We start from the raw sequence: 26794 nt of genomic DNA on the forward strand, positions 1-26794 counted from the left end.
CAGTTACAGTTACAGTTACAGTTACAGTTACAGTTACAGTTACAGTTACAGTTACAGTTACAGTTACAGTTACAGTTACAGTTACAGTTACAGTTACAGTTACAGTTACAGTTACAGTTACAGTTACAGTTACAGTTACAGTTACAGTTACAGTTACAGTTACAGTTACAGTTACAGTTACAGTTACAGTTACAGTTACAGTTACAGTTACAGTTACAGTTACAGTTACAGTTACAGTTACAGTTACAGTTACAGTTACAGTTACAGTTACAGTTACAGTTACAGTTACAGTTACAGTTACAGTTACAGTTACAGTTACAGTTACAGTTACAGTTACAGTTACAGTTACAGTTACAGTTACAGCTACAGTTACAGTTACAGTTACAGTTACAGTTACAGTTACAGTTACAGTTACAGTTACAGTTACAGTTACAGTTACAGTTACAGTTACAGTTACAGTTACAGTTACAGTTACAGTTACAGTTACAGTTACAGTTACAGTTACAGTTACAGTTACAGTTACAGTTACAGTTACAGTTACAGTTACAGTTACAGTTACAGTTACAGTTACAGTTACAGTTACAGTTACAGTTACAGTTACAGTTACAGTTACAGTTACAGTTACAGTTACAGTTACAGTTACAGTTACAGTTACAGTTACAGTTACAGTTTCAGTTTCAGTTTCAGTTTCAGTTACAGTTACAGTTACAATTACAGATGCAGTTGCAGTTAAAGTTAGAGATCTGGCTGAGAGCAGCCCAGGAGTTGCGACTCCCTGGTGCTAGACATTGAATTCGTGCTGGTAGTCACACTCGTCGCTCTCTTCACTCTGGCGACTGCTCATCAGGCGCAGACGTCGATCGGGCGGCAGTGGCACCAGCACCTGACCCAGACCTGCCCGCTGCAGCGCCTCCATGCTGCTGCTGGGCAGCGGGCTGAGCTCCGGGCTCTCGTACAGCGGATGTCTGCGGTCTACGTTCCAGTGTACGCAGCGCGAGATCTTTGACTTGGTGTGCGGCTCCGGATCGGATAGCTCCAGTGGCCGCTGAGCATCCTGTGGCAGGCAGCTGGCCTGCCGCAGATCGGGCAGGCTGCGATAGTTATTGATGCCGCTGCCACTGGGCAGCATTTGTGGCTCCGGTTGGGCCATTGCCTGCGGCGGCTGTGTGCCAATTGCAACTGCAGTTGGGCTGTGCTCCGCCTGCTCCAGGGGAGTGAACACATCCAGGAAGCTGGGCAGCGCCGGCGGCGGGCGCCGCGGCAGCTCCGAGTTGAGCTTGTGCAGCGTAATGCAAAAGTCCTGAAATCCATGCACCGTGTGATAGTTGCTGCTGTTGTCCTTGCCCTGGCAGGCACGCGCCTCCGGCCGTAGGCGAGGCCGTACGGTGCCCGGAGACCAGGTGTGTTGATATTGTGGTGCATCCACATCCACCTGACGGCGCTCATCCAGATCGAGCCGATCAATAGCGCTGTGCAGTTCCGGATCACGCAGTGCCACCTCGCGCGCCAGCCGCACATCATGCCGCCAAAACTGCTGATCCCGCTGCACCGCCGGCGCCACCTCCTTGATGCGCAGCACCACCACGCCCATTAGCCAGACGCAGACAACATTGAGCAGCGTGAGCGCCATGCTGACCGTGGCGCACACGAAGAGCTCGATGTGCAGATGTGGCGAGTACTCCCGATGCTTGGACAGGCCCTTCAGCAGCTCCTGGTCAATGTTCAGCACGCGAGTGCACAGCGCGATGGCCCACAGCAGGCCGGCATTTACCGCCGGCGGCAGCAGGGATGCAGATATCGCCACGCCCACCAGCGAACCAGTATTACCGCCCAACACGCCAATGGCCGCCGCGGCCCCAGAGGCGAGCGCCGTGCATAGCCCAATGGCCAGCGAATGGGTGTCGCAGCGTGAAATGATCTCCTCGGTGAAGCCGGTGGATAGCATAAAGAAACGCCCAAGCCCGCACAGGCAGATGGCGCCACCGAAAATGAAGCCCGTCACCACCGAAATGGCAATGCCAATTAGCTCGTTCTTGATGCCCAGCCAACGGAGGCCGCGATCGCCAATCACCGAGCCGAAAATGGCCGCTATGATAGGTCCCATTAGAGGAGAGATAAGCATGCTGCTCGACAGGAATAGGAAGCTGTTCTCCACCAGGCCGACGCAGGAGAGCAGGGCGGCGGCCATGAGCAGCACCACAAAGTCGAAATTGATGGTGGCATCGCGCCGCACCACGCGCACCACCTGATTCACATTCAGCCGGCAGCGCACCGAGTCCATGAAACTCTGCCAGCCCAGACGCTGTCCCTCGTTCTGTTCCTTGGCGCCAGTGCCAGCGCCAGCGCCTGCTGCAGCGCCAGCATCTGTGCCTGGCGCACCAGCTGTTGCTCCAGCTGCGGCAGCTGCTACTCCTTCTACTCCTACTCCTACTCCTATTCCTACTCCTACTGCTCCTGCTCCGCCTCCTCCTCCGTAGGTGCCTGGTGTCCGGCTGAGCTTGACACGCGTCTCCAGGCAATTGATGGCAGTCACATGTGTGCCCGGCCGCTCGCCAATGCCCCAATCCTGCAGCGTACACAGTAGACACTCGTAGCGCTCATCCTGCACAAGATCGAAGCGCGCCTGCAACTGCCCACCAGCCACGTCATGTGACCAGAACACGTGCTCCAACCGCAACTGCAGGGCGATCTGGCGTACCACCTGCTCTAGTGGTGCATTTCTTGGCAGCTCCCGCAGATGCAGAGCTCGGCTGTTGTGTGACCGCATCTTTGGCTCCATACCCTGCATATGGCTGGTCATATCCCAGTTGGGACAGACACAGTTATAGGCATAATCACAGTTACAGTTACAGTTACAGTTACAGTTACAGTTACAGTTACAGTTACAAGCGCAGTTACAGCTGCTGCCACATCCGCTCGAGCAGTTGCCAGGAAAATGCTTGCTGTGGAGATTCAGCTGGCGTCTCTCCTCCTGCTCGGTGAGCACCGTCACCATGACGCAAACGGAGGCATTCATAATACACAATATGACTTGAATTTTGGCAAACGAATTGCTAAACGTTAACTAAACACGATATACTTAAACGCCCAAGCAAACGGATCTGTTTATGGGTATCCCGGAGCCAGAGGCAAACGAAGACTGTGACTTGTATAAAGATAATGATTTTTAAATTCTCAGTAGCTGTCAGAGCTGAGCTTGCTTGCTTAGCTCCCATTGATAAGCTTATAAACTAATGAATACCTTAAATAAAAATAAAATTCAATAAAGTCAACATTAAATCCCAAATACAGTCACCCAAAAAACCAACACATAAATAGGCTGATATAAAAATAATAATCTGATTGACTAATCCCTCAGTTACTATCTGATTGACTGACTGACTGACTTATTGTCGACTGACTGACTGATGATCAACATATAGCGCAAACCTCAAAATCCAAGACGCTTTTAAATCCTCATTTTACACTGTTCTTATTCGGGCAAGGCCGGGTAATACTCGCTAGCTTGAAATAGGAGTCAACCAAATTATTGTAAATTGTGAAAATAGATGCGGTTTCGATTAAGTTATCGAGGCTGGAGCTCTACAAAGGCCATTTACATTGCGTTTGTGTCAGCTGCCAGCATTCTGAAAATTATTCCATGCAGCTGTAATTAAATAAACTAGATGTTAAGTAAAGGTCAGTTCTTTTCCTAAAAAAGCCGTGGATCGTTAAAAGGTTGGCATTTTTAGCGAGATTTTTAACTAGTGCCTCACAGCCAGCTGTGTGCCTCTCAGGCTCAATCGCGTCCTGTTTGCTGGCGCGGATGTTGATCTGCAGCGGTTGCCGTTGCTTCGTTTGTTTGCATCCGTTGCCAGGTAAGGGGACGCTGGGGCGTGTCAATGTGCACGTGTCCTGTTGCCGCATAATCAAGACGAATGCAGCCAGGACTAAGGGAAGCGGCAAGCGGAATGTCAACAAACTGCAGCAGCCATGAAATATTATGAGGCCGTTTGGCAGACGGCTGCGGTTTGGCAGTAATAACACACACACAAACACACACACAGCACAAAGTGGAAGGGGAGCGGAATCGAGGAAGGGTGGGGGCAACGTGCAAAGAAAATGCATGCAAACAAAATCGCGTTCAACACACAAAAAAAAAAGCACTCAAAACGAGCAGCAGTTGCAGCAACAACAACAGCAAAAACAGCATCAGCTCAATGCAACCATTGTTCTGTAAACACACACACCCACAACTCACCCACACACACAACACACACACACACAAGCACCCACACATATGTCGCATTTTTTCTTGCTGCATTCGTCGGTGTCCATTATCCAGAGGCATTTTTTTCTGTTGCCACGCCTTTTTCCATCTGCCATTTGGCAGTCACAGCGGCTGTGTGTATGTATGTGTGTGTGTGTGTGTCTGAGTGTGTGTTTGTGTGTGTGTTTGCGTGCGTGTGTGTGCTTTACCGAGATCAAGCGTCAAAATTACATTGTTGGCATACGCTGTGCAACTTTTTGCGCCATTCGCTGCCGCTGGCCAACATTTTATTTTGTGCCTTTTGCCTTGCTGCCGCCCCCCTTTTGGTGGCATGCCTCGCGTTTCCTGTGCCGTCGCCGTCTCTGCCGCCGCCAACAGCATGCAACTCTTGTTATTGCGGCTCCTGTTGCTGCCGTTTGGTCACCTCGAAATCCTTTCCAGCCATCCAACCATCGAGCCGGTCAGCCCATTGTCTGCTCTGCTTCAGCTGCTCGTTTTTTGGCTGTCCGCAAAATGTGGGCGGCACAAGCCAACAAAAAAAAACACACACACACAAACTGAAAAAAAAAGAAAACAACAAGAAAGCTATTTAAATAGAAAGCCGAAGTGCCAATACACTTTCTTTGGCTAGCGGCTCGATCTACGAGTCTATATATAAACACTTGTTTATATGTAATATCAATAAAGGCAGTTGAATTTTTTTTCTGATAGATATAGAATTGGAAATATATATGTATTGAATGGATAAATTCAGTTTAAAATATATCTATATATTATTCGGTATTCGAAAAATATATAATATAATATAATATTCATTAGGTAAAAACTTATTGAAAAATTAAATGCGGAGGACAAGGTCCTGGGGCAGGTTGCTGTTTCCATAGTTTTCTTTAGATAGATAGGTAGGAGTCTATAGTGGGCTATTAGACATATATATTGGATAGATAAGAACATACATAAATCTAATTCACCCATCTTAGATATAGTTAAGTATATTGCTAGAAATAACTGATGAGCAGTATATAAATACAAAGATCATATAGATATATTAAGCTGGTCGGCTCATTCGAGCCGGCAGGTGGCGCTGCAATCTGATTCCGTTCAATTTTTCCTTTCCGAATATTTATTATGTATTTATTGCAAAATTGTTCGCATATCAGAACATAAGAACACAAAATACCCTAAATATTTTTTAAATAAATAAAAATAGGTGCGGGGCTTGCGAATGCTCCTGGATTCAAAGTGTAGCAGCTGCATATATCGCAGAAGGCAGCAGACTGTATGCCCAAACGATAATGCCCACGGTAAAGGTAGCCAAAAATCTACCAAAAGAGAGCAAGCCAAGGGGATAAAAAAGAAAAGCACGCTGGCCACTGTGCGAGGGTCACTAGACGCTGGACAGAGGGGCACACAGGACACGCGGACGCTGGGATACGAGGGCACAGGGAACCAGGGACACGGGGCACACAGGACGCACTGAGCAGCGTTGATTGTTGCAATTTCTCGTTAAATTGAATTCAGTCATTCAATGCGAGCTGCCCTGAGCTGAGGGCAGTCAGCTGAAGTGCCCCGAGCTGTGAGAGAGATCCAAGCTGCACTGCTTATTTATGACAAGTGTCGGGACAAAGGACAACGGCGGGCAACGGGCAACGGTCAGCGGACAGCGGACGATGAACAACGAAATGCGGCAATGACAACGCCGATGACAATGACAATGAATACGACGCATTATGAGATTGCGATTGCGATTCCGATTGCGGGTTTCGTTTTCAAATTACACAAAACACATGGCAACAGCTCGTTGGGCAGCTGATTGATTTAAGCTGAGCATCAACAGCGCGTGGTTAATCAGCGGGAGTTGGCTGCCGCCCCACCTGCAGGGCAGCTGTTCGGCCAGCTCGGCCAGGGTTCATTGTAGTAATGCGACTCTTTTAATGCCAGTTTTACAACACTTACCGAGCTTCCAGCCACAATTGCACACGCTTGCATTCAAAAATGTAATCCATTGTATACGACAGCCTCACATTCCGACCACGGCAAATGATAAAAGGGGGTGAAGCATGTCAAATTGCCAGCCAACGTGATTCGCCCGGGGTTGGGTTGGCCAATTAAAGCTGGTAATTAATTGCAACTGAACTTCGAGATATGTGAGCACGACAGAGGAACTTCGAGTCAGCTTTTTTATAACTATTGATAATATCTTTTTTAAATGGTTTCCAAATTAATAAAGACTTAACACGGTTTTAAAAAAAAGCTTCATGTTTTCTTATAGTCTATTTCTTTCAGTTTCCTTTTTCTTTGTATCTATGAAACTGCCGCTGAATTTGGTTTGGTTTTCTAAAAAAAGTAGATGAAAAATGAACTCTTATTGAAGTTGCATTTGTGATTTTAATTTGAATACCCTTGAACTCTCTCTCTCACTCTTTGACATATTTTGCCTTTGTTCGTCTCTTGATCGGAATCGCAGTTAGCACTTAAATTGATAGACGGCTGCAGCTAAAATGATGCCACATTTTGGCCAGGCCAATGCACATTTTGACTGGGTTAACTAATGAGGGAGGGGCGACTGGGAGGGAGGCTAGGAAGCGTCGGCTCGTAAATAACTAAAATGCCAACCACATAGCCACAGGAAAAGGCAGCCAAATGCAAAATTATGCGCCGCATTTAAATGTAATTTGCATTTGTTGTCATTAATTGAGTTGCATGACGTGTGTGTGTGTGTGTGCAAGTGTGTGTGGGTGCGTAAATATATCCGAATGAATTGCGTGAAATGAGCATTTAAGCCTTTTCATTGAGCAGCAAATACAACAACAACAACAACAACAAAGACAACAGACCCTTTGACATGTGGCAAACTAACGAACCGAGTGCTGGCCAAATCCGCTTTAGATAGGCTCAAAAGATAGCTGCTTATAGATGAAATTATATCTAGCAAATCTAGCATTATACAAAGTAAAATAACAACAGTTTATATACAGTGACAACTCGCATTAGGCGAACAGTCGCTGTGCGCCCAAAAGAGTATTCACTGCATTATGCAGGAGGCACAGTTTTAGACCTGATTAATTGTACGACCCTATACGCCCTACATTGGTGTTAAAGCATTTCGGGCTGATTAATTTGAAAGCCGTGCCAAAAAGGCATTTTACGCTGAATGAAAATTTCAATGGAGTGATAGGCGCCGCGATAAACAACATTAAAGTTCTGTTGAGACAGCAAATCCCAACCATTCCAATTACTTAACACAATTGCTTGAGTAAGTGGCCAAATTGGGGTACAGCTTCTGGTGAGAAGTGTACACGCGTGTGTGTGTGTGTGAGTGTGTATGAGGCAGCAAAGAAAGTGCCAAATAAATAAGGTGTAAACACGCGTGTATATGTACGCATGTGTGTGTGTGTGAGCAGCATCCCGAGCTCGTTTGGTAGCTTTAATGCCAACAAAATCGCAATCGCCTAACGTTATCCTTATCATTGTTATACTTAAGTTAACAACAGCTTAAACAACAGCACACACACACGCACACACTCAGGCACTAATCAAGAACACACACACATTTTCGCTGAGGCACCTTGCGTTTTAAGTGCCGCGCACAGTGGGCGATACTGGAAAACGTATATATAAAAATGTGAATATATGTGTATAGCTTTTTTTTATGCTGTGCTAAACGTGGTGAAGTAAAGTTTTTCATTCTTTACGTAAGTTTGTCATTTGCCTTAACTCTATCTATTTATGCATATTGATTAACCTCCCTTTTTACCACTGTGCACACCGGAGTCAATACTGTGGAATGCGATTCAGAGCAAAATGCCCAAGCAACAGCAACAGCATCTTCAATGTAAGTGGCAGTGGCAGTGGCAATGGTAACGAGACAGCATTTGGCTGGGCTTTTAGCCACGCTCATTTTGTGGCAGGCGCAAAGCCCCATGATCAGAAAGCTCTCGCACTTTATTTGTGTTAGTTTCAATTATATAAACAACGGCAGCAGCAGTAGCAGCAGTAGCAGCAGCAGCTGGGGCAGGGGTAGCGGTGGCAAGTAGTCCCAATTACCGCTTGATTTAGCACACGCACACAAATGCAAACATGCTCAAGAACTCACACTCTCTCACATACGCACACACACACACATACAAAGGCAGCAGCCATGACAAACTTATTGAGATTCATTGAGCAGATTGTGAAGCTTCGCTTCAGTTCAGTTAAGTCCTGTGCAACGCAACCCCACCAACAACCCGCGCAGCCCCCCTCAACCAGTCACCCCCGCGTCAGCCACTATGGGCAGGTTTGACTGGCAGACAATAGCTAATGCTTCAACTGGCAAATACAAATACAAACACACACACACACACACACTGGCACTTGTCTGAATTACGTACGTATGTAAAAGTATATGTGTGTGCGTGTTGTTTACTTTGCATAAAAGCTCAGCCATTGAAAACTAAAATACTGCACAGCACATTGAGACTTTGTATTGCATAGCATTAGGCGGCATTTCATTTATATTTTATGCACACACGCACACTCAGGCAGGCACACACACACACACACACGCCCACACACACCGAATGTGCCAACGTTTAAGTGCGACGTTTTATTGTCCTGTTTTTAGTGTGCATTTGAGCTTAATAGTTAAATAAACAGCAATTTCCTTCTGGCAACAGCAGCAGTAGTTGCAAAAGTTGCCGTTTGGCTTACAAATAAAACAGCCCAACCACCCCCACCACCCACTCATCCACTCACACAATCACCAAACAACACACACCACTCCACAATAATTCAGAGGCTCCCGAAACAAATACAAATTTTCTTCTGTAATTGAAATATTTTATTTATATTTTGTTCGATTTATTTGACAAATATTGCATAAATTAAAGTCTTTCCCTCTCTCTCTCTCGCTCTCTCTCCCTCTCTCTCTCTCGCTCTCTCTCTCGCTCTCTCTCTCTCTCTCTGTCTCTCTCTCTCTCTCTTTCTCTCTATCTCTCTCTCTCTCTCTATTTACTAAATTGTATGTCTTTAGCTCGCGCTGAAATTCTTATTTTGCATAAATGTAATAATAATTTTGGCGAGCGTCCAAAGGTATGCAGCATAAATGCAGGTTCGGTTGCGCGGCTGCTCGCCCCTAGGTGGCGCTGTAGCCACAAAATCAAGCAGCAACAGACGTTGACGAACAGCGGCAATGGCCCAAAAACCAGCTGTGTATGATTTTGTTCATATATATGCACATGGGTGTATTCATATACATTCATATTCGGAAATTCAAATGGATTCGCACGCGTTTATACAAACTCAGCGGCTGCAATCAGCGCCTAATGCAGATCGTTAGGTAAACACGCATTTCAACATTTCTCTGCCAATTTCTCTAGCTCTCGTTCTCTCTCAATTCGGTTGCATTTTATTCGCCATGTTAACATGCCGTCTGCATATGTTTGCCCAAGGATTTTCGGGGAAAAAAGTTAAATTTTCCTAATGGCATTTGCTACACGAGTCAAACACAGCAACGCACAGGAGCAACAACAACATCGACACCTACGCCGGCTGCAGGCAAGTGTGACAGATATTTTAGCATATTATGGGCGTGTGTGTACGCCTGTGTGTGTGTGTTGTTTGTGAATCCTCATGAGCACCAGTTTCCTGGGCCTGATTTTGTTTCCACCAGCTGGTAATTCTAATGCTCCTCGTCGCTGCCAGCTGTCGTTGACATTCGCATCCGCATCGGCATCCGTATTCGCAGTGTTTGCCTTTGGCCAGCCCATGAGCTGAGACGCTGCCGCAATATTCAACGTCCATTTTGATTGCATTGTTGAGTTCCACTTTTCGATGCATCACAAAAACTAAACGCACCAATATTCGCCTCAAGTCCGCATCCGGGGCTGTGTAATAATATGTTTACTGAAGCGCCACACTTTGCCGTAGTTATATTGCCGTCCAGCCAGGCGACGAACTTAATTCCGCATTATCACACCAGTAAAGCAAAGCCTACCGCACAAAGCAAACTTACTCATGCTCCAAAACTGCGCGAGTGGAAATTGTAGACAAAAGCCTGCAGGCTCAAGGATTAAGACTCAAGGCTTAAGGCTCAGGGCTGAAGGCCGAAGGCTGCAGCCGCAAGCTACAGCCGGGCTATTAACTTAGGATAATAAAAGTATTTTGTTTTGTAATTAGCTTTTCATATTTGCACTCGAACTTGTTGCTCTCGCTCTCTCTCTCTCTCTCTCTCTCTCTCTCTCTCTCTCTCTCTCTATCTCTCTCGCTCTCGCTCTCTCTCTCTCTCTCTCTCTCTCTCTCTCCTTTTTCTCCTCTCTGATCTCTGGCCTCAAATCAGTTATTTCCAACAATATCTGTCCTCTGAGTTATTTGGTAGCATAAGATAAACGTATCTATACTAGCGGGTATTGCCCGGCTTTGACCTGCTTAAGATATTTTCTTCAAATTTACACATCCACGAATTTCTCGCTCAATGGCGAAACCTCACACATACAACCTTTTGTCCCCATTTTCTAGTCAAGTTGAATTTTCATCAAGGTCTTTTGAGCTTGCAATCGATCGGATGTTAGCCAACAAGTCTCATCCACCCATTTTGGAATTTACCTGTTGAGAAGCAGTTTTATAGTTTGGATTTGATATTTTCGATATTTATGTTTTTCTCTTCGTATGTTTTAGACACCAACAAAAAAAAAGAACAGAGCTATAACTATGTACATGCATTACATTTACTTGACAATATGGTTTTGTTGTTACTTGTTTTTTTTCTTTTTCGATAACATAAATATTACGCTTAAAAGCTAAAAAAAAAACATATATTATTATCATTATTATTAGTTATAAATATACTCGTATATCTTTGAAAATGTTTCATTTAGAAGCATTTAAAAAGCAACGTGATTTCTCTCATTTAAGCTTGTTTACATTATTCAAATTCAAGTTCAAATGCAGCAGCAATTTACAATGTTTAAAATAAAGCAGCGCATATTAAGTTCCCTTCCATATAAGGTATATACACAGAGACAATTGCAACGGGGCTGCACATAAAAAAATAAATGTAGAAGAAATTATATTAATTGTAATATTACATAGGTACGGGTAGGGGTGGGCGTATAGAGGTGTATAGAAATTGGATAAGTTGCGAAAGGAATTTATGTTACAAATATATAGATATAATAATATCAATAATAATAGTTGTAAATTTTGTGTGTGTGCGCGCGCTAAAAACTAGTTTTAACTTTAAATAATCACAATTAAATATTGCTAAGCTATGCAACAGCAACAGCGGCAATTCGCATGTCGTGGCCCCACATATGCACAATAATAAAACTATTGTATAAAATAATATTTATGTGTATTAAAATTAAATCAACAACTTAAAAGAAGCAGCAAAGTAAATAACAAAAAAAAATACATATATATTAGAATTCATGAAAACAAAAAAAAAATTATTAAATCATAAACGAAACTGTTGACGTTATGTAATATGTACAAATAGTTAAACAAATACCAAAAGAAAAAGAAAGCACCAAGATATTTAATTTTGAAAATCATTAAAATGAATATATATATATATATAAATTATAGACAAAAATGAAAGCTAAGTAGTTGTGTGTGTGGGGTGGAAACAGTTGGACGCCATTGCAACAGAACAAACAGAACTTCAATACACAATTGAAACGTTGTTGCCAACGGCATCGCCATACGACACGGCAGCAATCCCAGCCGACCAGCGGACTCCAGCGTGTCTCGGCTGGAGCGAGAGCAGCTAAGAGCAGCGCACAGGCCACGGGAGAGTGCACAGAGAAATGCTAGAGAAATTAGCGACGCGACGGCAATGTTGCTGCCGCTGTTATGTCGCTATCGTTGGCACGAAATGTCCTGAAGAAACGCAGCAACAGCGATCGATCCTCGCCCTTCTCATCCAACTGACGATCCACACGCCAGCCAATGTTGGGCAGCCACCAAAATGGTGTATAATTTGCATCGTCGGGTGCCTGGGATGTCGCTGCTGATGCAGCTGTTGCTGCTGTTGCTGCTGTTGCAGCTGATGCAGCTGTTGCTGCTGTTGCTGCTGTTGCTGCTGTTGCAGCTGTTGCAGCTGTTGCTGCTGTTGCTGCTGTTGCTGCTGTTGCTGCGGTTGCTGCTGTTGCTGCTGTTGCTGCTGTTGCTGCGGTTGCTGCTGTTGCTGCTGTTGCTGCAGTTGCTGCGGTTGCTGCAGTTGCTGCGGTTGCTGCTGTTGCTGTTGATATTGGTTGTGGGCTTACGTCTAAACTATCTACTCTAATTATTTTACTATTTCTATTGCTACGATTGGTATTAATACTTAAATGTTGTGTGCTTTTTGTGTTGACAACATTTGTTGTTGCTGCTGCTACTGTTGCTGTTGCTGTTGAGCTTTCAGCAACATTGCCTGTTATCGCCGTTGTTGCTGTTGGCGTAACTGCTGTCGTTGTAATTGTCTCTGCTGATTGTTCTGTTGATGCTGTTGCTTCCGTTGAGCTCAAGCCCAGCATTGGCATGAGGCTTGACCAAAAATTTGTGGTTTCTGTTGCTGTTGCTGCTGATGTTGCTGTTGTTGCTGCTGCTGTGCTAGACGCGCCTGAGCTGCTTTCGATGATCGTTGCTGTTGCTGCTGTCGCTGTCGTTGGTATTGTTGTGCTGCTGCTGGTTGACTGCTGCTCTTCTTGCTGTTGTCGCAGCTGCGATAATCGCCGCTTGTCCTTAACCAGCTCGTTTATAATGCGCAATTCTTGTTCAAAATTAATTTCACTTGCCGCCTTCTCACTGTCGCCCTGGCCACCAATTGTATTTGTCATTAAATTGTCACTGGATGCCATATCGTTCAGCACATCCAAATCGCCGTCAGCAATACTGCTGCTGCTGCTACTGGCACTAGCAGCAACATCTCTGGCAAAAGGCTGATAATAAAACCGGTCATCATCTCTCGTATTGCCATTGGAATCTTGATGTATAGCAGCAACTTCGGTTTCAGCAGCAGCAGCGACAGTTGCTGCTGTTGTTGTTGTCACTGCTGCTGCTGATGTTGCTGTTGATGTCATTGTTGTTGCTGTTGTTGTTGTTGTTGCTGCAGTCGTTGCAGTTATGGAGCTTAACTGAACCGGTTGCACTTTCGATTTTTTCAAGACGACTCGATCTAGCTCTTGTTCTTCTCCTGGCACTCGCGGCTGGGCTGACGACAATGTTGTTGTTGTGGGCGTTGCCAACGATGCAGTTGCTGCTGTTGTTGTTGTTGCATCAGCTTCGCTGTCAGCCGCCGCTGGAACAATATCCGTGGCCGTATCATCGCCCAGATCCAGATCGGCGCTAAGCAGCGGCGAAACGCGACGATGACTGAACGGCGGCATCATATCCACGCTGCTGCCATAGGCCGGCAGAAAGGCGTCAACCTTGAGCAGTTGTTCCAGGTCCGTCTCTCCCTCTGCCTCTGCCTCTGCCTCTGCCTCTCGCTCTGCTTCTTCATGCAGTTTCGCCCCCGCATCCGCATTCGGCTTTGTAACCACGTTTGGATCGGGCTCATCTCTCATCGAACTTGTCACCAGCTGAACGCTGGGCTCTGCGCCCGGCGGCACGCCCGCTGGCACGACAATGGCATCGATATTCCCAATATCGCTGAAGGCGCCAATGCTGCTGCTGCTGCTGCTGGAGATGCTGAGGGTAGTTGTGCTGGGCAGAGCATTGCTGGCATCCGCCTGCAGATCTTCAGCGCCTTCAGCAATTCGATTATCCGGCTGCCGCTGTGCCTTGAGGGCGTCTTCGCGCATTGTTGCTATTGTGGGCGTGGGTGTGGGCGTGGTCGTTGCAGTCGATGTTGCTGTTGTTGCTGTTGTTGCATTGACAACATCGGGCTGCAGCACAGCCTCTGGCGCCGTGGGAAACTTCTTCTCAAATATATTGAACTTGAGTGGGGCGTCCTCGCTGGGCAGCGCCTGATCCTCGGAACCACTGGCACTGGGCTGCGTGGACAGCTGATCGTTCTGAGCGAACGGCCCCATGGACATCGCGTAGAACTGCTCATCGCTCTCGCTGTCGATGTCGCTGTAGTCGTAGTCCGTGGGGTTGCCGTTGTTGACCTCACCGCCCTCGCCGAGTGCACCCTGCAGCTCCTGGGCCACCAGATCGGTGGGATCAATGTTGATCTGCGGTATGCAGCGCTCGTTGTACAGCTTGTGGCCCGGCGGGCAGTGGCGGAAGGGCAATGCGAATATCGATTTGGGCATTATCTTCTTCTGTTTCTCGAGCGACTTCTGCTCGTATGGGAGACGCAACCACGCCTCCCACGCATCCTTCTGCGCATTGCCCTCAATGGGCCGCGAGGTGATCGGCAGCGCCTCAACTGCTGCCCCCTTCAGGCTGTGCATGTGGAGCGCGGTCAGCGCCAGCAGTCCGTGCACCAGCAGCAGCCAGCCACAGCCGCTAGACTGCTGAATGCCTCTCGAAGATGATGCCATCGCGGCAATCCTCCAGCTCCAGTGCGGCAGTGTTACCAATCCCACAATCCTAGTCCTGTTTATCTCTGCAATCTGCAAGTAAACGGAATGAGAATGGAGAGAGATAAGTATGACTGGCCAAATGTGTTGTTGCCAATGCCCTGTTGCCCAGATCTGGGTGCCCCACCCAGGTAAAGCTAACCTGCATTTGTGTACCCCATCCTCCGCCCATCTAATGCGCTTTCTGTGCCACCAAGAGCAGCAGCCGCAGCAGCAGCAGCCGAAGCTGCAGCAACAGCAGCTGTTCTTCTCTGTGAGTTTTTGACCAGCCGCTTCTTTTGTGGCATGTGGAACAATACCGGTTTTTATTTGTGTGTCCGGGCCGCACACAGTGCATGCCACCATGGCATAAATTAAAGAAGGTCTCAGCCGAAAAAAAGAATATTTAATAAAAATTGAACGTTTAAAGAATGAAAAACGCAACAGTAAAATCTCAATCCCTATTAAACCAGAAACAAAATTCAACTGAATTCTTATAATAACAATACATTTTATATTATTATTATTATTATTGCCAGTATGGGAAATGCATTGCATATAGCGCGGACCACTGTGGCCGTGCACTAGCCGGGGAGTCGAACTGGAACCCTCGTTATTCAATTGTATGCACATGCAATTAAAAACACTTTTGTTTACAAATAGCAAACAGAGCAATTATTTGAGCACATTTTGATGGCATTGTGACCACTGTGCGCACGGTGCGCTATACGCTGGCGTCGGCGGTAGACGTCACACACAAAGATTGTGAACTTGGGCATCGCTTTAATGTTTTAATGGGTATATCGACGGTGCCACACACACAGCCACACAGCCACACACGCACAAACATACACAAATGCATATCTCACATCAGTCATCAGTGTTGTCATAATCAACGGCAACAATAATAATAACAGCAGCCGCAGCAGCAGCAAAGGGCACAACAACTGCATCAACTTGTTGCTGCCACAGCAGTCATTGTTGATGTTGCACTTTGCTTAAGCACACACACACACACGCAGACACACGCAGCCACGCACGTAAGACATATAGTGGGATAAGCACGCACAATGTTTATTTATAAAGAGACACACACACGCACACACACACATATACATATTGTCATATGGACAGTGGGACAGAGCGAGAGAGAGCGAGAGAGAGAGAGGGCTTAAGTGTGAGGGACATATATAGACATATATGTAGGTTATCTGCGGGTTCTTAGAATTTATGAGTTCAAGTGTGGCACATTGCAACCGCGACTTATCCCATTGCTCTAACTGTTGCACTCAAGTTTATGGCTGCTGCTCGTGTTGTTATTGTTGCTGCTGCTGTTGTTGTCATTATTACTTGTTAATAGCTTTTTAGTGGGCCTGGGTCTGCGTATCGGTCATAAAACTGGCCACCGGCCTCTGTCCTCAACTTGTCTCGTCTCGTCTTTTTGGGCGCTGCGTGTCGAATGCGCGTGTGAACGTCAAGAGCCTCTTGACACAAACACACATGCACCGACACGTACGCAGACGCACACACATGCAGACTTGATAAGGTTAATGTCATTGCGGCATTATATAAGACAATGACTTTGACACCCGCAGCACTTATAAAGCATTCATGGTTCAATTAGTCTAGTCCACAAGTACCCACAGCTTAAAATGCTTCATGTAAATGACTATTAGGCTTCTGGTGAGGCAGTAAAGGGGGGGAGGAGGCAGGGTTGAGTTTCGGCTAGTCTTAAATGATTTTCCATGCGCTTATTGCACTTGCTTTTTAATCCAGCATCAAGAATGCTCATTGGCACTCGTGGCAGTTGGCTAATCCCCCGCAACAAGCAACAGTCGTGAGCTTTTGTGTGTCTGGCATTTAACTCAATATTTAATCTGTATATTTATGAAGGCATCCACTGACCCAACCACCAGCAGCAACAGCAGCAACAGCAACAGCAGCAGCAGCAGCAGCAGCAGCATTATTACAGATTCCCTTCCTACTCACTGTTCCTGCTGCTGCTGCTGCTGCTGCTGCTGTGCACCGTGTGCTGTCTGTTACGAATCAAAATAGTGCATTAAGATTTCATAAGCATTGTGAAGTAGCTGAAACAGATATGAGTTGCAGTTGCTGCAGGCACGGCACGAGAAATTACAGCAGACTGGCATTAATTCAATGTGGCAAATGTAGTACTTAGTGCAGCCAGGGTATTAAGGGGCCAACAGCTCAGGGCCAGCGCCATCGATCAGTTCCACTTTCGATAAATAGCCATGCTGTGCTTGTTTGTAGCTAGAAGCGAATCCAGGAAGCTGGACATGAGAGCATTTTAGGCCAAAGCCGAAGCACTGCAGCTCATTGTTGAGTTCGGTCATTCATGCTTCCGCAGATAATGCTGCAACGAGTCTCAATCCTGTTCCATCCAGCGATCAATAATCGGTTCGGAATCAAATTCAGCAAATTTGTTGCATAGGTTCGACACATTTTGCAGGACCAGTTACCGTGTTTGGGCCGAAACTCTTTCGCTTTCTGTGACCACAGCCCTTGCCCAATACATTCGTATGCAATTGATAAACATCGGACGTCCTCATCGTCCTTTGCAGAGTAATATTTCTCTCGTAGCTGCTTGGCCCAGCCGAGCTCTAGGCCCGCGACTGATAGCTAGCGCCTGTCCAGTCAAGTGGTCAGTCACGAACATGAACAGTAGCAATATATACATATATATATATATATATATATATAGATAGATATATATGCTAGATATAGATATAAGCTGCACGTTTTGTATCTTGTATTTCGGCTGTCTATTCATTCAACTGTCAGTTGGGCACCCGCCAAATTGAAATCAACTTCACACGTCGCAAATTTTTAATTAAAAATCAGCAACTGATGTCAATTTGGGGCCACAGCCAAAGGATCCGCCACTGGACTGTGCCACAGTTCACAGTGCTTCGGTTTCAGGGAGCAGTCTCCCCTCTGTCTTTTTTGTTTGCCCTGTGCTTTCATTCTTTTTTGATGTGCTTTGCTTTTTTCGGACAACATTTGATGCCTTTTACGCGTGCGATGCCATCTGGGCTATCGGGGGCGAGCGGCAGGATTTAGGGACCCATCTATGTTGTTTTGTTGCTGCCAGCTGTTGGTGTACACATACATAATTCCAGGCAACACACATTGACATCCTGCTAATACATAACAACAGCAGCAGCAACAACATGAGCGGAACACGTAGCAGTGCTTTCTGTTTCGTGCTCGCACGTATTCAATTCAATTCAATGATTCAATCCCATTCGGCATCCTTCAAAACACCAACAACACCAGACCAGTGCGTGCTCCTCTAAGTGTGAGAGTGTGTGTGCGTCTGTGTGTGTCCCGCTTTTCATTTGCCATTTTTTTATATGTGCCTCGAATGGTGTACGCGAAATACTGCACACAAACACTCACTCACACACAAACGCACAGACATCCTCATTGCGTTTCCAAGCTATTCATGTGCATGTCCATGCTTATCAACATCAGCTTTATGCCTCTCTATCTCTCTCTCTTTTTTTCTCTCTCTCTCTCGCTCTCTCTCTCGCTCTCTCTCTCGCTCTCTCTCTCGCTCTCTCTCTTTCTCACTCTAATATATGTCACTTATCTGAGCTGCCTGTTTAACATTTTTCCAAAATTTGCACAGTTTTTTATATATTTTTATCTTCTTCTTTTTGCAGCTATCACGTTTTGAATCTAAAGGTAAGTTAAATGGTGTTTATATTACCTTTATTACTTATAATATATTACTTATATTACTCGGCTTTGCGCGGTTCATGTAATTTTATTCTATAAATCTTACATATTACTTTTGCTAGCCTAACCCCAAGTCTCAATTCACATTTTATGTAGACATTTGTTGAATGGAAGAAAACTTAAAGTTCAACTTTCGTTCAGTTTTCAGGCTGGGATATCAACCGAAAACTGTCAGCCACGAGTCAGACCAATTTCTAGAAAACGCTTAGTATGTTTCATAAAAACGATTTCCACCAATATTCCGCAATCGCGGGTGGTTTTTTCCAAAAAAAAAGTAGTCTTAGAACGCAAAACAAATTTCAGCTTTACAGCTCTTACGATTTGGCCTGATCATTGATCATCTATCAGGCAGTCCGTCAATCAGCCAGTAAGTCAACCAGTTAGTCAGTCAATCAGTCAGTCAATCAACGAGTAATAAAAACTAGTTGTACGGCCAAGAGTTCGGTAAGTTTTGCAAACACAATTTTTCCATTTCCACTGTTGCGGGGCGAATGACACCTATTAAAAATGTTGAAAAGCTTAAAAAAAAAAGTGCTCAAAGGAAACAATTTTAGTCCGTCAAGCGTTTGTTTGACACACAGAGCACAAAAAATGAAGCAAAACACTTGCAATCAATCTTACTTAAAGCTGCGAGTCCAAGAAACCTCTTGCTGTAACTTATGGCCAGCTACACAAAGTTTTAATTTCATAGCCCGAACTCATCGCAAAAGGATGGGAAGAGTTTATATTGGTTTTCTGCAACTGCATGTAACAGTGTGCATGCGTAGTCTTGATCAGAACGACGAGCTGGGTCGATCGAGAGTCTTTCTGTGTGAACTCGGCAACTACCAAAACTAGAGAATTGCAATTTTAAACACATATATACAAATGCTCGAACGAGCTAAGGGTTGCTTATCCATTTCGATAAATCGTTATAAATCAATGTTGGGACTTGCTTTTTAAAGCATTATTCAAAAACTATAACAGATAGATACAGCATGCTGGGTGTATAGGTTCTTGTATAGTGTACGCAAATTCAGAATATTTCACTTTCTGAATACCTGCTTCCGTTCTCGACAAAATTGCATAACGCGTATGTTGTCAAATAAAGTATTTAGCCTTGGTGTATACACACTTTTGTATGCCATATTTAAGCACTGTAAATTTCATAAAGATACGACTTTAATCAGAAACACAAAGTGTGGAGCAGAGGGAACAAGCACAAAGTGGACAGCAAGTGCGTGGATAAAGCAGGAAGCTGAGGGTATCTTTTAGTCGTTTACGCCCGACTTGAGCACAGTTTTTTTTTTATAACTTTTTGAACAATCTGCAACAAAAGAGTTATTTTATGGAAAGGATGGAAACCAATGCATTGCTCAGTGCTGTTGGGCCTGCCACAAAGGCAATGCTTAGGACTGCAAAAATGCAGCTGAATTGCATCATTGCTGATCTCATCGTTAGCTAAAGCGTATACAATTATTGCCCGGAGGGGGCTACCACAATAGACTCGTATCTAGTACTCTTTTAGTAACACTCAGACTCAGACTCATATTCGTATTCGTTTTCGTATTCGTATTCGTGGAGCCAAAAAGCTAGCGCTGAGCATTCATTTACCCATTGGCGAGCGCAGTTGACGATGATCAAAGTAGTCCAATTAGCAGCAAGTGGCACTAGCCGAGACACAGACAGATGCGAGTGCCCGTTGTTGGCCATTAGAAGTGGCTTATTATGCATTCAGCTAGCCACACAAAGATTGGCCCGGCGAGTATGTCAATGTCTGGCTAGCCAAAGAATTATACAATCGACCCGTTGTTAACGAATCTATCTCACAAATCTGGTTTCGATGGTGTTGCTGTTGCCTACGCACGTGAACTGTTACATGTTGCTGCTGTTGCCGTAGCTGTTGCTGTTGCTGTTGTAGCTCCGTTTATAGGTAATACTGCTAAATAGTATCAACCAGTTTTTGGGCCTCAGCATTGTAGTTTAAATTGAAAATGCAAAACAGTCGACGAGCACAAATGAAACAAAATACTAAAAAAGAAAAACGTTGCCTTTGCTACTGTTGCTATTGTTGTTGTTGTCGTTGTTGTTGGTGCTGCTGCTGCTACGCAACAAGAGCCACAGAAGGGGGCAAGCGCTTCAAGTGGCTCGGAGTAGTTCAGCAGGCAACTGGAACGCAATTTTACACCGCTCTTGTGGTTTATTTATTGCTGATGCGGGCGGGAGATGGTGCTGCCGGCGGTGTTGGTGTCATTTAGTTTTCATAGCCGTTTAACAGCTTTGCCCAGCCGCAGTGCCCAATGCCAATAACAGCAGTTACAACGACAACGACGACAACAACAACAACCGCTGCTGGCAGCTCAACAATCACTCAGCGTGGCAGCAACAGCTGCAAAAACAACAACAACAAGTACAGCCACAGTCAACAGTCGACAACGATCAAGTTGGCCAAGCAGCCAAAAGGCGGCCCAAACCTATGGCCAAGCGGCGACAGTGGCTGCCAAGTTGTCGCTGTAACTGTTGTTGTTGCTGCTGCTGTTGCTGTTGCTGTTGTTTGTTGTTGTTGCTGGTGTTGCTGGCAACGCACTTGAGAACCGTTACAATTCGTGCGAACTGCTTAACTACCGGATTATTTAGCAGCAGGCATCAAGTCGGCCATTAAAATTCCAGCAGCAACTAAATCAAAGCGGGGAAAGTGATGCTGCCACCAAGCTTATCTATTTATAGCCACATCAGTGGCATGTTGCCTGTGGCAGGCAATCAATTGATATGCTATGATAAAGCACTCGACTCGATTCGACTCGTCTCTCATCGCATCGCATCGCCTCGCATGAGATCAGCGCATTGTTATATAGCCGCTCAGGAAATACCAAATAGTTGCTGTTGTTAGAGGCCATGTTAGTGAAGAATTAATTTGCACAACAATTAACTTAAAGCCCAGCAATTAATAAATGCGCATTTTCTTAATATTTAATAATAATTATAATATATATACATATATATTTATAAATATATATAAGAACTGTTAGATCGCATCATCTTCGACAATTTCAACGAAAAAGAAAACCTCGACTCGCAATTTTGCCAACTATCAACTATCAACTGAGCCAATTTCACGATCTTCCAACTGCAGCTGACTCAACTGACATCATCGTCTCTGGCAATTCCATTAAATTCCAGAAGCAGAAACTTATCTAATACATACTTATGAAATGCAAACAACTGTCGCCCTTTGTTCGCCTCGAGCTGCAACTGCGCGCAATAAATTGTTGCCTATTGTCGGCGAATTGGCGCTAAATGTGGCATGATCGAAGTCTAGGCATCATTTGATATCGGCCTTCCTGACCCCGGGCCTCCACGCGCACGCACACAATCATAAACCACTCGCGTATTTATTGAAAATTGAAAATTGATTTCCACACCAAATGCGTTGCGTGTGAAAAATGCGTGAGAAACGCAATTACGAGCCCGTTTTCAATCACCACGCTGCGTCTGCCAAATGCTAGCTGCTAGTTGCTTGTGCTGGCAGGTGGCATGCCTCTTAGCCGGGCAGCGGGTGTCGAGGGTGCCAAAACTCATCGTTCACAATTGCAAAATAAACAGGAGAGAGGGGTTAGCCTTAGCACGCCGATGATTAAATACTCTTCTAGACAGCTTAATTTCCGATTGATTGTTACCATAGAGCTATATAGAATACTGAGCCGATTTGGTACGAATATCGCTCATGAGTGTGAAGCATAGTGAAGTAAGTTTCGTAACTTTCTAGTTTGCTGAAGATATCATGAAAGACAATCAAGTTTTTATACTACTTTTTATTGCTATATGATATCGTTGATACTGTTGATACTGATCAAGAATATACACGAGCTACACATTTTGTGACAAAATTATGAGAGCATTAAGCAAAGCAAGCTCTAGGCGAAAGTGCCCCATTCGCAGATACCCTGTAATCTCCGCATTGTGTTATCCAATATATGAATGTGTCAAAAATCAAGGCATACCCTTAAAAATTACGTCAAAGCTTAACATTTTATAATATAATATTTTGTGTTTAGTATGCAAGTTAGATAAGCTCTTTTAACTAACTTAATTTGGGTTTAGTACACGCACGACATAGGCTTCTTTAACTAAGCTTAAAAACTGAGAACAGGAGAGTTATTAGAAATAAAAAAAAATATGGAAATCAAACAGCCAGACATAGTTTGATGTTTCTTTAAAGCCTGAGATAATTTAAAAATCAAAAAACCAATAGTATTTTTTTAATACTAAGCAGTTAATATCTAAACAAAGAAACTATTGGAAAAAAATAAAGGGGAACAATTCTTGCGTTTGCTAAACAAGAGTTTACATAAAAAATTTGTTGAGTGGAGCTCTTGTATTACCCAAGATTGAACGAATGAGGATTGAGCGCCTGATTGACAGTTGCTGCTGATTAATAATATATGCTTGATGAGGTCTGGAACTGGGCAACATTTGTTTATAACATTCAAAGGCACAACTGAGATTCACTACTTTCAGCCATGCGCTGCAGGATATACTCAGAGTTAAGAAAGCGAAGAAAATGAAATTGAAAATTTGTACGCCAATGCAGTTTGAAATGTGATTCGAATTTGTGTTTCTAGCAGTTGTCTGTGGTCTTAGCCATAATTTTGTTGGCGGAAGCACAACATTTAATTGAACATTGTTTGTGATACGCTGCAGCTAGACAGCGAGACGGACGCGCAGAACAGCGTCAAGGGGCAGACAGCATGCAATTGGCCCAGTTGTGTGCGTGTGTGTGGGTGTGGGTGCGTGTGTATGGGTGTGGGTGTGGGTGTGCCTGCTGCTTTTGCTGCGGCTACTTACAACAAGCAGCTGCTGCTGCTGCTGCTGCTAGTTCAGTCCATGGACAGCGGCACGAACGCAGCTCTGAAATGCGCACGCAGACGCGTGCCGAATTCATAAAAACGCATTCAAATCGATTTACATTTGGTCGCAGTTGGGCCAGCCGAAAACCCGCTGAACGTCAAGCGAGGCACGAAATTTGAGTCCAATCAAAATGAAAAGGCAGCAACAAAAACAGAAACAGAGACACAAACAGAAACACAACAGCAACAAATAACGCCGCAAAAAGTCCAAAAAGCAAACAACAGCGCGAATCGCGTGCAAGAACCCATCAAATGGCAGAGCAAGAGACAACTTTGGCGAGAAGTCGCCTAGCGAATGCCCTACAACACACTGCCCACAGCTGAGATTCCCTCCACATATCATATCAATTGTGTTTTGGTTCATAAGCTGTTCCTGCCTCCCTCTACCCTCTGCATGTGGCGTGCCACGCCATTTGCATAAGATGCGCTCAGATGGCCAGGAAAGACATCGACAGGCTAATTCTTTGACAGCAGCTTAGTCTGATATATGGCAGACATTTGTTCAGGCTTACGCAACGTTATGTTATGTGAATGGCTTCAAATGTAGATGAATTTAAAAACAAAAATAAAAGAAACAAAACCTCTTTCGACGGCAACAAGTTGCGTGTGCATGCCCAGCATGCCCTGCCGCACAGTGTAGGGCAATATTTGGCAGTTGCTTGACTCATATTGTAATTGTTTCTGTGTCTGTTTCTTCTTGTGGAGTTGCGCTGCTTTCCACAAGGCGCACACACACACACCCACACACACAATATTCGAAATCAAATGTTATTGTTGATGGTTGTTATTTGCGGCTGTTGATTGTTTTGCATGTGCTTTTCATTTTCATTTCTGTCTCACTTCATTCACATTCATTCAACCCAAAATAATATTCGAAATGTGCTGCAGAGCTGGCAGAGGTCATGGCTGTAGCTGACCCCCGCCTTAACCCCCCACTTGTGGCACGCCCACACCCATCCGCCAGCTGTCCCAACACTTCACTTCACTTCACAGTCAGCCCCCGTTGTCCAGGCAAGCCAACAGGTTGTCCGTGAGAACCTGAAGCTGCCTCAACCTGCAAGCATTTGTGCTAACTCCCCCACACACACACACCGCACACCATACACCTCCCCCCACCACACGCGACGTCCCGCTCCAGTTCAGCCATTGTGCTCGCTGTTGTATTTACAAAACACTCGTAAGACAACGTTTGTTTACCTTTCAAAACGAAATGTATCTCTCGTCACCCAGCCAGCCCTGCACAGCACAGGTGTCTGTTGGTCTGTCAGGTCTGGCCTGGTCTGTATCGTTTCCTAATTACTATAACAGTACGAGTACATTGCCATTTTTATACCCTATCGACAGGGTATTATAAAGTTGTCATCAAATGTGTAACGATCCCAAAGAGTATATGTAATCTTGATAAGTGGGTAAAGTTATCGTCCGACTTTACATAGGTCTGTCTGTCTGTTGTCGGAACCAGCCGGATCGGACCACTATATTATATAGCTGCCATCGGAATGATCAGTAATAATTTCTATTTTTGTATGAACTAGTTTTTTGCTTTTCAAGATCTTAACCAAACTTAACATATACGAATTTTGCAATGTTCGTCATATAAGAGCAAAATCTCAACTACTATATAAAATTACGCTATAGGAACAATCGCTGTTTTTCAAGATATTTTCAACAAACTTAGCAACTAATCGCACCAGAGTTTTCCTCCCATATCTAAAAGACCATAAGCCGTATGACCCTAAAGGTATTTAATATTCGGCTTGCTATAGATAGCCGTTTCTTCATGTTTTTTCTTGATTTTATTTTTGTTTTCCACTTAAAAGTTTTTTAATTTGCGCATTATTCGACGAGCGTGGGAAACTATTTGCGAGCTGCCGAAACGCAATTGAAAATTTTAAAGATTTTCACTCACTTGTTGTTGTTGCTGTTGATTTTCAGATATATATATATCTATATATATATATATATATATATATATATATGGATGATCCAAGGCGTTAGTCCGAGCAGCAGCAGCTAAGTGTATCCAATTAGTGCAAGGTTTCGGCTTATGTATCTCAATCTGTAGCTGTATCTGTATCTGTAGCTTAAACTGTATCTCAAAGCGCACTTGTATTAAACATAAGCTGCTAAGCTATAAACTTGAAGCTGACATTGCCAGAAGAAGAAAACAAAGTAAATAAAATAAAACACATTTCACCAAGGCACAAGAAACAAACAAAAAATAAAACAAAAAACCGTTTAGTTATTATTTTTATTGTTTACGTTTTTTTGTTTGTTTTTATTTTCGAAAATGTTGGAAAATATATATTTTCATTATATATGTGTAGGTTTTGAGCGCGTTTTACGAGTTGTAGATGGCTGGAGATCTGAATGCAGACTGAATGGAAATACACGAAATTTTCGTATCAACTAATAGACATACAAATCGCCGAGAAGACGTCGACGCGGCCGAGAACGACGACGAGCAAGACACCAAAACATTCGGCGAGAGAAAAAAAAGAAAAACAAATTTAAAGAACTACACAGAGAGATAGTCAGAGAGAGAGAGAGAGAGAGAGAGAAGCGAGCGAGGGAGAGAGAAAAAGAGCGCGAAAGAGAAAGATATGCAGACAAGTCGAAAGAGGACAAACGGCCGAGCAGCCGGGCCAAAGATACAAAAAAAAAACATAAAAGATAAACTTACGCAACGGCCAACAAGAAGCCGCTGCAACAGCAACAACAACAGCAGCAGCAGCAGCATCGCGGCTCTGGGGCAGGCAACAAGAGCAACAATTTATGGCCACAATATCGGTGATTATATATATATATATATATGTATATGTGCGATCGCCTGGCATAGTGAGAAGGTGCTTGAAGAAGTCTCGCAGCCGGTGCCAGTTGCCATTTGGCGGCAAAACTGTTGCCACTTGTTGTTGCAGCGATCCTGCCACACACCGAGCCAGCAACAAAAAGATAAACAAACACACACACACACACAGACAGAGACAGATACAGATACACACATGGGAACATAGCGGATTTGAATTGCGTGCCGTGCGTGGAACGTGGCCCGTGGCCAGGTAGACACTGCTCGCTTACCTGCACAGTCATTCCAGCCTTGATCCACTCCAGCAACAAGCCGCAGCAGCAGCAACAACAACTGAGAGCGCAATGAATACGACAGATACAATTGTTACAGTTACGCACACACAGAGAAAGAGAGGGGGCGAAAGAGAGCGAGAGCGAGAACGAGAGTGTGCGAGTGATAAGACTCAGCTCAGCTGAGCTCAACTCCGATGCGATGCTCGTACGTGCCGCGTCCTTGCATTGTTTGCAGCAGCTGTTATCGCAGCAGCAAGGTGAAAAGTATCTGAGAAATGTATCTGTATCTTGGCCATGTGTGCGTGCACTGATAGCAGTTAACACGCTCAAACCGTTGCCTTGTTACG

At 44.7% G+C, this 26794-nt stretch overlaps 2 protein-coding genes across 2 annotated transcripts in view; both read right to left on the minus strand.

Moving 5' to 3' along the window:
• Positions 1-579: 579 nt before the first annotated feature.
• Positions 580-3206, minus strand: LOC135440616 (uncharacterized). The gene has a single exon (XM_064699889.1). The coding sequence runs from the start codon at positions 3014-3016 to the stop codon at positions 782-784; it is 2235 nt and encodes a 744-aa protein (XP_064555959.1). The 5' UTR covers positions 3017-3206; the 3' UTR covers positions 580-781.
• A 7732-nt stretch (positions 3207-10938) lies between these two features.
• Positions 10939-26794, minus strand: part of fog (folded gastrulation) — a 40316-nt gene continuing 24460 nt past the window's right edge. Inside the window, exon 4 of the mRNA XM_064699525.1 lies at positions 10939-14772. Coding sequence (XP_064555595.1) covers positions 12049-14700 — 2652 coding nt within the window. The 5' untranslated portion in view covers positions 14701-14772 and the 3' untranslated portion in view covers positions 10939-12048. The remainder of the gene's footprint in view (positions 14773-26794) is intronic.

The sequence above is a fragment of the Drosophila montana genome, unplaced genomic scaffold (genome assembly GCF_035044405.1).
Source record: "Drosophila montana isolate Dmon_TW-CO22-7 unplaced genomic scaffold, ASM3504440v1 contig_1624_1, whole genome shotgun sequence".
Classification (NCBI taxonomy): domain Eukaryota; kingdom Metazoa; phylum Arthropoda; class Insecta; order Diptera; family Drosophilidae; genus Drosophila; species Drosophila montana.

Coding starts and splice junctions, on each gene's coding strand:
- LOC135440616 (XM_064699889.1), bottom strand. CDS start 3,016: ATGAATGCCTCCGTTTGCGTCATGGTGACGGTGCTCACCGAGCAGGAG.